This window comes from Aphelocoma coerulescens (assembly GCF_041296385.1).
Source record: "Aphelocoma coerulescens isolate FSJ_1873_10779 chromosome Z unlocalized genomic scaffold, UR_Acoe_1.0 ChrZ_unloc_scaf_1, whole genome shotgun sequence".
NCBI lineage: Eukaryota > Metazoa > Chordata > Aves > Passeriformes > Corvidae > Aphelocoma > Aphelocoma coerulescens.
The window spans coordinates 291,021-305,906 of record NW_027184086.1 but is presented as its reverse complement, the minus strand read 5'-3'; the positions used below and the strand labels follow the sequence as shown (position 1 = coordinate 305,906).

The 14,886-nt window shown below is 40.7% G+C and overlaps 1 protein-coding gene across 4 annotated transcripts in view; it reads right to left on the bottom strand.

Annotated features, from left to right (window-relative positions):
• Positions 1 to 14,722, bottom strand: part of EPB41L4A (erythrocyte membrane protein band 4.1 like 4A) — a 117,745-nt gene extending 103,023 nt beyond the window's left edge. For 3 of the 4 annotated variants that reach the window (XM_069002586.1, XM_069002585.1, XM_069002587.1), the window contains exon 1: positions 14,049 to 14,488. In XM_069002586.1, the coding sequence (XP_068858687.1) occupies positions 14,049 to 14,147 (99 nt within the window). In that variant the 5' untranslated portion in view covers positions 14,148 to 14,488. Of the gene's footprint in view, positions 1 to 14,048; positions 14,489 to 14,617 lie in introns of those variants that run through there. The other variant, XM_069002584.1, reaches the window with a different exon arrangement.
• Between the last annotated feature and the right edge of the window lie 164 nt (positions 14,723 to 14,886).

The window sequence follows — 14,886 nt, the reverse complement described above, 5'->3', positions numbered from 1 at the left end:
CAAGATTTGTAAGCCTGAACCTCCACCACCACGAGTGAAGGCTCTTAGCCAACAGCAAATGAAAGGTAATGCAACTAAATCCTCTTAGCACAATCTAAAATAAAATGAATTACTAAATATTTGCTATTCATGCATATGGACAGCTACCAGACTCAACACCTACCAGCTTGATCACAAGTCCAAACCTTTCCACAGAAGCTTGTAAGAATCAGCAGGGCCCACAAATACTGCACACAAAGTAAAATATTTAGATACTGTAGTCCCTCTGGAGAACTGAATTTCAGATAGGGTAACACACCCACCTGAATCACAGAACTTTCAGCTCGATGTCACCACCTAAATGACTCTATGACAGCTAAACCTTCCTTTTGAAATACAGTTTTAATATCTTTAATATCTATCCGGGGCAAGCATTTCTTTGTCTCAGCAGCAGTTGTTCCTTAAAACTGTTAAGTCCACACATAATTATCTGGGGTTGTTTGTTTATTAAAAATACAGGCTCAACTGCATAAAATTCTCTATCTTCTGTTTCTAGCACTGAGTAAGAAAATGCCAGCTAATAAAGCTGAGATGCTGCTTCCCAGTCTCAGCTCCTGGGTCAAGCTCTCATACACCTGGTACCTCGATGTAAGTGATACTGCTGTCCTAATATTTACTCTGTAACCAGTAATTCAGTCCTGAGAGATTTTCAGAGTTGCCTGAGTACTCAGTGCAACCTTTAGAAAAGACTTTTGAAAGACTCTTATACAAGCACCTGAATAGTTTTGAAAATAACTTCCAGTGCCTGTGTCTTCTGTTGCAATCCTGCCTATGATTATGTGATACATGATAATCCCTGCTGAAACTGACAGGCTCTTCCTCACCAAGGTCAGATCCTTCCAATTTCTTCTTTTTAATATGCGTAATTTTCTTCTGTTTGATCTGCACTTTATTTGCTTTGATATACTATAGCTTAAATGAAATTTGATACAATTCAACACAGGAGAGTATTCTTTCTTCCCCCTGCAGCAGAACGTGTGTGAGATGACCAAACTCCAACAACCGACTTGACTTATTTTGGCTTAAACAAGTGTCATTAGAGGATATAATACCCCATTGAAACAAGAGCCCAAAACCAGAACAAATCCTTGTTTAAAATAATGTGTCCTTTTAAGCAGATTCAGCCGTCTATCTAAATGAAGTAGATCAAGGGGACAAAAATCACAAGTCATCTGTTGTGACATGATTCAATAAGTCTGTTATTTCACCAAAATCCTGTTTCTGCTAATTTTTAGCATAATTCTATATATAAATATGTTTCAAGGTGTTTTAACCTTCTCCAACATATTCCTTCACCCAGAAGTGGGTAATGTTACATGAGCACTATCATAATGCATACTCAAACAGACTACAGGTGGATTGTATTTTATTTTCCCCATGAAAGCAGATCCAGTTAGTCAGAAAGACCATTTTTGCATGCAGAGAAAGTCTTGAGGTCTGGGGGCTTGATGGGCTGGCAGGCCTAATGGGAAAATCAAAGGGGTTCAATAGATGATGGGTAGATTTTGATAAGGACAGTACTTACTGTGAAATTACCTGTTAGGCCTTTGTCAGATGAGCTACCTTTGCAGCTTTGAGTTAGAGATGCCTAAAATTTTCAGGGGCCTAGAAACCTTCTTCCATTCACACTGCTCCTGGAACCACAGTGTACCTCCCTCCCAGATGTTATGCAGGAGGAAACAGCTGTACACTTGAAAAATAACCTAAAACTATAAGTACTAAGAATGCTGGAGCATAAACTAATTGAGTCAAAGGCATTGTTTAATTAAATGTTCAGTTCCTCCTTCCAGACTGAAAATGGTGCAAAGCTTCATTTGTGTATACTTTAAAAAACCACTACTGCAATTGCCTTTAAATCGTGCTTCTGGTTCCCCCCTCATGCTTCACACTTTAAAGAGCAAACAAAACCCAGATTTTCCCTGCATTATTATATTTTTCCCCTTTTTTCAAACCTGTACTGAATAGAAAAAGCCTGTATTAGGCCAGCCAGGTTTCCTGTTCCCCTGTACCGGTTCCTAACCAACTTCAAAATGCGAGCACATTTGTATGCACAGTGAACTCCACAGCAAACACCTGCTTCTTAAAGGCACTGTACACTCTGCTACCTCCTGTAATTTGCTGCTCGAGTACATTCTTTCGCTTCATTTTCTGTACACTCAGAAATCAATGTTCAAAATTCAATTACACTGCAATTTCTTCAGTTCAAGTGATTTTTCTTATCCCATATTCCTTCTGTATGCAAGAAAAGGAATATGAATCACAGCAAGCTTAAAAACAAGATAATAAGCAGCATCCTGTTAGATGCTCTTCATCTTATAGATAATAATACCAAGTCCATCTGCTCTATGTGGCTAGAATATGTAGAAAAAAATGCGTATTAAGATGAAGAACCTTTAATCCACTGTAGGCAAAGGCAAAAGCACTGCCACTTTAAATAAAATTGCATGAATCCACTGGTGGATTAGATACAAACACACTCAGTATAATCACCTCCAACTGAGCATGGAGATGGGCAGAGCACAAATTTATGTAACTTTCAAAGAGAGGTGAATGCTGTGATGTACACTGATTTACTTTTGTAATTTTTCAAGTGAAGGCTTATACCTTAGTATGGCAGGCACAAAAAAATCTGTCTGGTTTGAACTCTCTTCAAGGTAAGACACACAGTAGCACTAAATAATACTGAAGAAACAATCACCCTTTTTATTTTGAAGTTTCTTTGGGGGCATTATTTGTTTATGAAAAGTTCTGGGTTAATATTCTTGGAGGGAGGGTTTTTATAAGTACTTTATGTGTGTATGTCCCACCCCGCAATAGAAATATTCCTGTATCCTACTGCAGAGCTTCAACCCTGTTCTAAAACTCATGAACAAAATAAAAAATTAGAATAAATAAATAAATATCAAGAAAATTGAATCTGTCATGATCTCAGATACAGACTAAGCAACAGGAAAAAGAAAACATATCTATAACAAAAATTGGGGTTGATTGATTGTCAGCCAAGTCAACGCAAGTGGTTTAACTCCCTCCCAATCAAGCCTTCCTCTCAACAAAGTATGTCAAACTGGAATTAAGCTTTCCTGCAGGACTTCTGCCTACTTCTGGAGCTTCTCCATGCTACAGGAGAAATTTTCAGCTTTCACAAAACCACAAAAACTGTAAAGAAAGATTTAAAACAACGACAGTACTGAGGACAATCTTGGCTTTGACATTTTATAGATTCCTCTCCCCAAACATCTTCATTTCACCAAGACCCCCACAATTTCTGTACAGACACACACGTAAACCTACTATTTTTTCTGATCATCTGTTCTGACTTTTGTTCACCTGTTCACAAAGCAGCAGACATCATAAACAAACATGGTTTGCATTGCAATTTTTCTTTAAACAAAGATTTCAGGAGACAGTTCATGAAACCTGTTTCTGTAGACTTATTTTTCAGGAAAGTAGGAAAAATAAAGAGTCATTCATGAAAGCAACAAACACGGCTTTCATGCTCTAAACAGTCAGACTCAAGATCTGAATACTGATGAAAGGCCAAGGATGACTAAGAAAAATATATGACTTCTGTTAAAAAGGTAGAAAATTTGTATGTTTATTTTATATGAATATCGTCTATCACCTTCATACAAAATATAACACTTGTTCTTTCCAGTAAATTTTCATTTATTAACTGAACCTGCTCACAGAAAAATTGGGTTTCAGTTTGGCTCCTGCTGAAGTTGGTGCCTATGCACACCAAAATACATGTAGTCGTCACTGGAATTGAAACCAGGTACACAGCTTCAAGTATTCTCAAACTAAGGAAAGACCTTGGTAACTCTCTATTGCTTTCACAGAAAAATAAAAATAAACATTATTACTAAATGGCTGCCTGAAAAAAAGAGAACTGGCTTTTGGAGGAACTGCCCTGAAACACTGAAGACACAGATGAAGGAACCTCAAGGCCAAGAACATTTTCTTAGTAAATGCCTGGAGCTCCAGAATACTCCCCCCCCACCACCCTTTTTGGAGAAAGACAGTTCAATCAGAGATGATTTTAAAGGCACTATAATTTATCAACAGAAATGTGTTTGGTCAAGAAGAACAAAAGACTACTCAAAATAATCCAGAATAGATGTAGTAGCTTTGAAGGACAGCAGAAGCTTTTGTTTGTGGGTATGGTTCCCACAGGTGTAGAGTTTGCTATGTTCCAGAAGAAGAACACACACACTGAAAAGAGAATTGAAATGTTTGGCCAACTTATGTGTTATACACCAAAAGAAAAGGTGGATGGGCACGTGTTTTGAAACAGGCAGGTCCCGCTGACCTTAAGAGAGTAAAAAATAATAGAGGGAAGAATATGGCTGAAGAATCTGACATCACTTCAAAACAGAGGAAAAAGTTTGGATCTTTTGAACTTAAAAGCTTTATTCCATCCTGAAAACATTATTTAAAAACACCTTTAAATCCAGTTGCTCCCCCCCTACCCAAAGTAGCCAACGCAAATTAAACCTAAAAAGCTGAAGGCAAGTCAGGATATTCACATGCCTCATCACAAGTCTCCTCTACAAGTTCTTGTGGCTTTCTTTCCTTCTTTCACAAAGCAAATCGTGGTACAAGGAAAGGTTTTTTACAAGCATAACCATTCTGTCCATTTGCATCTCTCCTTCATTTGCCCAGGAACTTTTTCTTCCAATCACCACTACTGAACTTAAGCTACCTCTCTCCCATGATCCCTCCTGAGGTGTCCCATTTTCCTCTGACGGGAGATCCAGGCACAGCAGGATTATTTGCTGCCTGGTCCCCTCCGAGGCACCCCGATACATATCACTCACCCCTTACAGCCATGCTATGACAATCAGAATTAGGAGACTCTGACATTCAGCTTTCTTTTGTTCTGGCATATTAAATAAACAAACCAACTACACAGACAAAAGAGTGCCTACCAGCCTGAAGCACACTTGAAAGGACCCCTGTGGGGGAGGTCTGGGCTCTGTGTGACACAGCGTGAGTGTGTCAGGCTGAAACAGGCTCCTTGCACTCCCCCACACTCCCCACAGCCACAGAAAACCACAGGGAATGAGGACCTCACGGTTCCTCAGTGGGAACAAATACTGAAGATGTACTGGCAGTCATGACCTTCCAGTCCCACTGGGTTCTGACATGTGATTTCCTTTCCCTCCAAGAGCTGTGATGAGATTACACCACTTTATAAACAACAAGCCACCTTCTCTACCAGGGCAAACACCACCAACACAGAATTAGAGCAGAGACAGGGCCTAGTGCAGCATTCTTCTGGATCTGGTGTTGGCCACACAAACAAAGCAAAACTCATTTCAAAACAGCAAGTTTTGCAGACAGTTTGAGGCACCACCGAGAGAGAGATGTGGAGAATCTGCTTCCATGTAATCTGTCACACCAGCATTATGATTACCTCTTTTCGCAAGGGGTATTGAACCATTTGCTTCAAGTCCTAAGTCAGTGCAGAAATCACTCCTCATTAGTCTCCTACATATTCCTCCTCACTTTTATAATTCTGAACTGCTAGTTCCACCAGTTTCCTATGGTACTCACAAACAGCATAAAAAGAAAATTAACTTTCCCTTATGGTTCTCAATGCAGTCTCTTATAAAGACAGCTCTTGCTCTGGTATTCTAAGGGGGGAAAAGAACAAAACCCCATTACATTCCTTCCAACTACCTACCATTCATCCTCCAAATAGGAAAGAAGTTGGTCACAACTCTTTTACACTGTGACACTGAGAATCTGAATAAAACCGATGAACCAAAACAAGAACTGTATTTTTTTTTCCATATCTAATGTATTTAAAAGACAAATAATAAAATAAACTAGATATTTAATATTTAATACACAAAAGAGTATTACTATAGACAGAAAATATTTTCCAAACCACTACAAATAACCTATTCTCAGACTTAAATGAGAACTTTCAGTGAAGTATATAGTATGTGGAAAACAAAAACCAGATCCAGTGGGTTTTGTTTGGATGATCCTTCTTCTGGCTGAATTCTACAAGATTATCAAGTGCCTTTTGTCCTGCAAAGTGTTAAATCATGTGCTTGCCTACATTAGTAGTTATGCCAAATTTTACCACTAATTATATAGAAAAAATGCCCTTTTCCGCCTTCCAAATTCTTTTTGTGGAATTGAGATATAGAAGATCCTTCCTTTCCATTACTAAAAGGCATTCTGTCTCTCACATAGACAGAGAATTTACTCTTCAGTGCATTCAGTTCTCACTTTCCCGAGAAAACAGTAAAGGTATTAAAGTGCTGAGCCATTTATTATCAAACTGGCTCACTCAACCACAAACAGATTTTACCCACAGACCCAAAACTTCAAGAACTACAGGAAGATATATTGTCTTCTTCTCTTCTTTATGAAGAGCCAGTTGTAACCCTGCAGAGTTTAACACGTAAATATTGACAAATAAATAAGTACATGGCCCATACAAATTAGATCCCCTTTTCCTTCACATTAGTAACTGTAACCCATTACTGTAACAACTTCATTATTTATTTTAAATGTAAGCAGGTGCAGTTGGATTTCACTGAATATAAAGGATTCCTCTTACTAAGCACAACTAATACAACCAACTGATAGGAGTGAGAGTTTGCCATTTGTATGCACTTCCCTCACACCAAGACAGAATTAAATAGAAATCATGAGGGGCAAGAAGAAAGAAAGGCTTCTTAAAATGGAAGCGTTACAGACCTCTGAGACTTTCAGCAAACAAACTTTATCATAACACCCCTAATACTATAGGTTAATGGTACGTTCAGCCCAATAGAAATTTCCATCCAGAATGATCAAAAATGCCTATGCCAGTATATTAAATTTTGATTGTTACTTGCAATAAAGATGATTTGTACTATCAATTCAAAGGAAGTTCTGAGGTGTCTTTTTTCTGACTCTGGAAAGGTACTGCTGGAATTACCATTCACAAAAGGTCTCTTCCCTTTAAAGAAATCAATGTTTGTGGTCACAAGCCAAGGAGAGCAGATAAAGCACATTTCCCTCTTGGCAAAACAGGCAGGTTCCCCTCTTCATGCTGCAGCAAAACCAAAGGAGCAGAGCTCTCATTTTGAAATGTTTCTATTGGTTTTCCACTTCTGAATAATAGCACGGGTTGACCTCAAGCATGTTCTTTTGACCTTAGTGCCTACAGTGTTCAACCATCCACAACTCAGGATGCAACGGAAGACATGGGAACAAAAGTTCAATCAATACGGAAATGACAACCTTCATTTTAAACTCTGCAATTAAATTGGTATGCAGCAAGCACAAGATCAAAAAAGCAGCATCTAAAATGTGTACTTAACAACGTAGTCTGCCAAATTTTACCCAGATACTGAAATGTGATTATTTACTTGCAAATATCTCAGTTATGAAAAAAGGAAGGTAACACAGCTGATCTATCATTACAAAGTTAATCCCCCTTAGGAAAATATTTTTTTTTAAAAAATAAGATCAAGAAGACTGGTAAGTAATCTCTCATCTTTCTACCAAAAATACAGATATTAGTAAGGATGCAACATAACCAATACATAATTTTTCTTTTTCTCATATGTGATCAATATCATCTTGAAAACAGATATTTTCACAGCATGAAGTGATACAAAATTTTAGCTTTTAAAGACATTCTCTTTCTGAAGCACCTTTTCAATTCAGTCTCTTCAAGAGTTGCCCTCATATCGTGTGATACTTTTTAGCAGTTTTCTTTTCTGAGAGAAAGGATTGCAATTCTGTAGTTGAATTTTATTTCAGAATTTTCATGAACTAAAAAGAATAACATATCAAGAGATCATATTTAACTATACTAAATACTCTAACAGAAGAAATGTTCAATCCAAGTTACATAAATCCAAAACTGTGTAATACAAAAGCAGCCTCACACAGCTTACATTTGCCCTGGTCATATTATGAAATTACTGCTCAATGAAAACAGAAGAACAGACACTTCTGACAATACCTCAAAACCTCAGGCTGACTAAGACGTAACTTCATTTAGAAGTTAATGGATTTCCTTCGTGTTGTCATGCTGGTTTCATTAATTTAGTTAAGTGCACCTAGGGAAAATAAAGTGTCTCAGTGTTAATTTATTTCATGGTTATTCTGTGGGGTATTCAAAATTGCTGGCCTCATCTGTAAAGATACTGGTGAAATTAGTAATCTATTTCAAATTTGTGACAGTAATTTTTGCACAGCAGTTCATAGCAATGTTCATAAGCCTTGTTGTTCCTTTCATTCTCTTTAAACTAGAATTGTGCACTATTTCAGTCCATTTTTAGAGGACTTAAATAGTGCAAAATTTCACATGAACCATCTGGTGTTCAGTGTGCAATCAGATGTGCAATCAGATGACCATTTTACACCCATAACAGAAATTTAAGAAGCACCAGCACCTTTCTGATATGGGAGGGCTATGGACTATCAATATTTTACTTTTTTGTTAACTTTTTTTTGTTGATTTTGCTACAGACAATCCGTAGATGTATGGTGTCTGCAACATTACAGAAGAAGATAACTACTTGTTTACACTTGGAACTTGATGATATTGTCTTTTTAGTTTTCCTGCTGCTATGCAGAATATGTACACATAACAGAAATTTCTGGTTTATTAAGAAAATAAATTACAAGGTTGAAATGAAACTTAGGGTGCATCCTCTTAATTCACTTTTTATTAGCTATTCTTTTCAAATCAATATGCCAAATATCTAGAAGAATCTGCCTTGAAAGTCTTCATTAATCAATACCAAAGAGGGCAGAGGAAAATATGATTAAATATGCTTGAAATTCGATATTACAGTTTAGTAATTAATGTAGGTGGTAAACTACCATAGGTGGAATGCAACTGCAATCTAGCTTTAAAAAGGTTTTTCAGATTTCTGAAATACTGTAACTAGGAAATTTTTAAAATTTCTCACAAAAAGATGCTTTCCTTTCCTCGTAAAATGCAGAAGAGTAAACCAGCAGGAATCACTTTCATAAAGAATACATTCCATATTCACAGCAAATGACTACCAATTTGACTTTTAATGCCAATTCTCAGTTAAAATAATTAACACAGTGTAAGTCCTTTCTATTCATAGGATTCTATTTCCTGCTAACAAATGCATTCATTAAGCATTTTCGCTGGGGAGAAAGAATAGAACCCCACCACTCCCAGACTGACTCCTCGGTGTCCCTAGAGCTCAAATAGCTTGATCTAAAACTGCACCCCACATTTTCTGTATACATTATAAAGACACAAAGTCTGGAACTGCTCAGCTTCACTGGGGAGTAAAAAAAAAAAGGCAAGAAAACAAAACCAAAACCAAAACAAACAAAAAACCCAAACAAAAAAACCAAACCAAACCAAACAAAAACAACAAAAAAAATACCAGACTAATCCCCAGAAAACTTCTATGAAATGGTGTGTTTACTTACCTATAGATCATACTGAATCCTTCTGTCAATTATTCCGTAAGTATCTTAACAATACATATCATATTCTGATGAACCCACTCATGTTTTTTACATATCCAGTCATTTAACACAGTTCCTAATATCTGTAACTCTCTATTTCAGGTTTGCATTTTTTTTTTTTCTTTGAGGCAGGTTTTGGGGTTTTTTAAACCATTATTTTTCTAAATTCTCAGTAAATCATCAAGTAGGTGGTATGGTGGCCAGAATATCACTATTAAATGGTACCACCTAATAAAATGAAATTACAGAACATATACTTCTCCCAGGAAGACCTTGTATATCTTTCCTGTTCATCACTTCTCTTCTAATAAAATACTGCTGTTGGCCCATCACACATGTGAATCTAAACAGAACATAAAATCTGTGATCAGAGAGGAATTTCAAGGAATACTTCAAAAGTGCAGTGACCAGATGGCTTAAGACTAATAATTAGAGAGCTTCTTCACTGCAGATGTAGCTAACTTTTTTTTTTTGAGATCTTTATTCCAACCAAAGAGATGCAAACATAATGTACAGATGCTTCGTAATATTTTCAGCTTCTTCAGGAAAAAAAACCCCACAAATATTTGCCTTAAATACTGTTTTGAAGAGGAAAAACAGGATTCTTAGGTTTCTGTCGCACACACATTACAAAATGAGCACTCTTTCTGAAACAGCTGATCACAAATAGGTTTCAAGTCTTTTATTTTTTAAAGGCCCACACGGGTTTTCTTTAACCTCCGAAAACAAATCTGTGCAATAAGGCACACCTTTGTTTACAAGGCCAGTTAGCCCAATTCTCAACAGAGCCAGAATATGTAATGCCCACAACCCCTCAGTCAGGTATCACATCAAAAGACCACTGACATGTCTTGTGACACCAACAAATAAGCTGCAACTTGTACTGTACCATAAGAATGCCTAAGTTATTGTTTAGCCTGTGTAAAGAGAAGACAAAGTAGCAGTCTTGGAAAAGTCATTATTTTTCGGTTGGTAGCTGATTCTTACCTATTTTTTAGCAAAATCTCATTTCCTAACTGGAAACTTGAACATCCTCATAAGAGGAAAAGCAGTCCCCATCTGATGCCATATACCTTGATTAGACAAACTGTACCAGAACCTGGTGAATAGCCTCTTCCATCCCAAAATTGCTGGGACTAACAACTGCCATTTTTATTACCTCAACGCATGTACACTCCAAAATATCTCTGTTAATGTACTATAAGGAAACATAAAAATTGAGATTATGAGACACCTGATGGCCTCTTCTGATTATCTAACCATTATCAGCCTGCTGTAAGCCTCAGTGCTAGAGAGCAAGCTTCCACATTTCATAGAGCTCAGAGTGCTCTGACCTTAAACCATGAAGACAGAAAGGGAAGAACAGCAACACAGCGCTGATAACAGCAAAAAAAAACCAGGAAAAAAACTGAGAAGCAAAAGTCAGTCTGAGGAACTACGAGGAGGAGATCCTCACAAACCTCTCCAGACAGCACGGCCCATGGCAGAATGGTTAGTTGCTACCAGCCTAATAGGGAAGGGGTTTCCTTGTTGTACAACCTTGAAAAAGCCACTTGACTTCTTTCCATCTCAGCTTCCCCACTTGGGAGCTAGAAGAAAACGAACCCTTTCCTTTCCCTAACAAGCTCTTTGAAGTCCACAGAGAAAAGCACCCCTAAATTGCACTCAAAGTCTCAGCTTTGTCACCTCTGCTCATTGTTTTAATGGGGTACAATTTGAAGACCACTGCAGTATGAAGAATGCCTTAATGAAACTGTAATTTTAAAATGTCATGTTTTGATGTGTAGAATTGCTGCCAAGCATAGCATCCCAGAAATAACCACTATACAAACTAAGCAATGCATCTTCGAAACTCTCTGGACACAAGTATCTACTTCAATTCAAATTCCCTGAAGAAACAGACTTGCCTCGGACTCCTACAGGGCACTGCCTTCCACCCTTCAAAGCAAATGGGACTATATCCACTAATATCGAGCAAGTACATAGATAGAAAAAAAGCTGTTGACCTGTGGCTTTTATTTCTAACAGACATGCGTCCACTCGGGGAAAATAAGGGAACAAAGTTGCTTGTATAACGATTTAAAAACCCTGCTCCCGTAACAATTCAAAATCTGTTTTTAAAGAGTACCAAAAGCTTGGTTCCCGTGTAGCTCTGAACCAAATTAAAAGTGAAGATGATGAAAGGAAGATCCCATCCAGAATCTGTAGTTCTAAAGAAATGTTTGTTTTAAAATAAAACACATACGAACTTTTACAAACTACACTTAGGTGCCAAAGCTGAGCCACTAATTAAAAAAAAAAAATTAAAAATATAAGTCTCTACATTTATATGCATACATTTTAAAAGATTTAAAACAAAACATTTGTATTTCAAGGTTAAAGTGCCAAATGACAGAACATGACAAATTTTATGTTCTGTTTCACTAAGAATTAATAATGTAACTTCCCTGGAAAGCTGTAGAATAATAACAACACAAATGTCCCCTGAGCAGTTTAAAATAACAGAAGCCAGGACTCAGTTGAAAAAGCCATTTCTGCCATCCTCCAGATGTGAAGTGGACCAGGACACAGATCCAGCTGAAGACTCACCCACAAAAGGCAAATCAGTGGCTACCGTTCAACTGGACATGAGCTGCACAAATACTTGTGCAGATACAAAGGCAAGGGACAGCACCATGGTGGAAACCACTGGCCAGGAGAGAGCTCTGCAGTTCTCTTTGGAATTTCAAAGGCTCATGGAGCTACAGCACTGGGGTGTGGCTTCACCGTGTACAAACTTAATCTTAAGGAAACACAGAAAACAGGCTGCTACAAAAAGGGAGATTCTCGCTTCCCTAAGGTTTCCTGCTGTGCAGTGTGAGTGCCTGTGCCAAAATGTTAACGAACTATTTTTCTTCTCAGATCCACACACTTTTCCAACTGATTCCACAACTGCTCTGTGGTTAGGTTCAAGACACAGAAGGAGCAGGTGGAAGGGGATGAAATATTCAGCATTATACGACATTCAGATCACACTAAGAATGGCAGGAAACCACACCCTCACGTTAAACAAGACAGCTCCCAACACTGCAAGTCATGCGTTCTTGGAAAGAAGTTACATCTTCAGACTCTTTCTTTACCATGGGACATTACTTTTTATTAGACACTGCACAAACCCTTCACTTTCAGGGTTTAGATTTATTAGACTAACCATAGGACTATCTCTGCAGATTACTCTTTTGACACACTACTTCTGTGACTGCACAGTTACTGCACAGAAGCACATATGTATGCATGATGTACATACATACATACATACATACATACATATGCACATAGAAAGGTAAGGTTTTTCAGAAGCGTCTAAACTTAGACTTCAAAGAACCTACAGATATTGAATTCCAGCGTCACTATGATTTGCTTACTCCTCTGTGCTAAGCATGGATTTATGAGTCGATCTGCAGGCAGTTGATTCAGCAAAGCTTGACAATTCTCAATACATGCAGACCTGGTAATACCACTGATTACAGTTAAAAAACACATTGTTAAATGTAAACTCACTCTCCTCGCTACCCTCCTTCAGGTTCTCATTTCGCAGTTGCTTCACCAAACTTTAATCATTCAAGCTAAAACATACAGCCCTTTCCAACAATAAATTTTAAAAGGATTAATTTCTTTCTTTCATTGTGATTTTTTTTCTTTTTTTTTTCCTGATTCAACACTGAAACCATGTTCTTATGTTGCTAATAAATTCAAGTTCTCGGCTCTTGGAACAAGGACTTCAAGTGTCTGCGACATGCCATTAGCTGTCATCAGGCTTAACAAAACAGGACCAAGTTAAGGGCCTTTAGAAAAATCTCAGTTTTCGCATGCTCTGTCAGGGCTCATTAGTGCTTGGCAGATGAATACTTTGAAGAGTTCATCCGCGCCGAGCGTGCTCCAGCGGCGCAGGAGCTGTTCCCACCGGCCGGGCGACGGGACACCGGGCTGGGGACACGGCTGGACCTTCACCCCTGCGCTCGGGAGCTGCTGCCCGCCCGCCCCGCACAGCTGCCGCCGGCCTTTTCCTGGGAGAGCGCGTCCCAGAGCGGGCACGGCCCAAGGCAGAGGGAGCGAGCAGTGACTCAACACGGGTGCGCAACACCCCGTGCACACAGCCGCCTTCTCCTTCCTTTTTTTTTTTTTTTTTTTTTTTTTTTTTTTTTTTTTTTTTTTTTTTTTTTTTTTTTTTTTTTTTTTTGTGGCAGGTACAGAACAATACCTCTGCGCCGAGCGTCCCGAGTGCCACGGGGTGGTCGGCACCTACTCGCTTTAAGTCACTATCTCGATGTAAAGCCTCCCGAAGCCACATCTGCCCCACCGGCGCGTGTCACCGCGATCCATCTGTCCTTTGCGCGACCGTAAGCAAAGTTACGACGTTATTCCTTCGCCTCCCGAAACCCCTTTTTCCTGCCGCCGCTCCCTTCCCAGCTACCGCAGCGCAGTCGGGAGGCAGCCGCCGCCGGGCAGCCCTGCGGGCACTCCCGCATCGCATTCCGCAGCCCCGCCGGCGTCCGTACCTTGATGCCCTGCTGCTGTGTGGTTAGGGTCAGCTTGGACTCATCCAGGAGCAAAACTTCGCAGTAAAATTCCTCCGGGACCGCGCAGAAACAGCCCATGCCTGCTGCGATGGCCGGGGACGGGGCGGGTAGGCGAGAAGAGCCCCGGGCGGCGGCGGAGAGGGGCTGAGGCGCAGCCGGGTCTGGGCCGCGCCCGGCTCCGCGCCCCGGCTCCGCGGATGGAGCCCGGCGGCTGCTAGGGCGCAGCGCCCAGCACCGCGGGGCGGCCCGCCGCCATCCGCGGAACAGCCTGGACGGGGCTGCCGGGCGCTCTCTGCGGGAAAGGGGGGGAAAAGACCAGCAGCTTCTTTTAGGAAGGATCCCAGCGCAGAGCCCTCGCCCGCGCCCGGCTGTCACGGCGGCTCCACCGCCGCCCCGGGGAGGTACCGAGCCGCCCACCCGCCCCGTCCTCCTCCCCGTCCGCGCACGATTCCGCGCCTCCCCTTTGTGTGCAGGAGAGGGTCCGCGGGAGCGCTCTATGCTGCCGCAGCCGGGCCGTGAGGGTGGTCCCCGCCCGGCCAGCGCATTACCTCCGGCTACGGACCCTGCGGGGGGAGCGGGGCGGCGACAGTGCCCGGCCGGCGCAGGGCTGCCGTCCCCCGGCTGCCCGCGGCCGTGCGGGGGGGGCGCCGGCAGCGCTCGCCTCCTCCCCGTCGGGGGCGGGGGGATGGAGAGAAGAGAGACCCAGCGGCCGGGCAGTGCCGGCTGCCTCCTGCCGGCCGCCGGGCAGGGCTCCTCCGGGACTGCTTTGGGGCGGAGAGTGGCGGACGGCACCTGCCCGGCACCGCGCCGCATCATC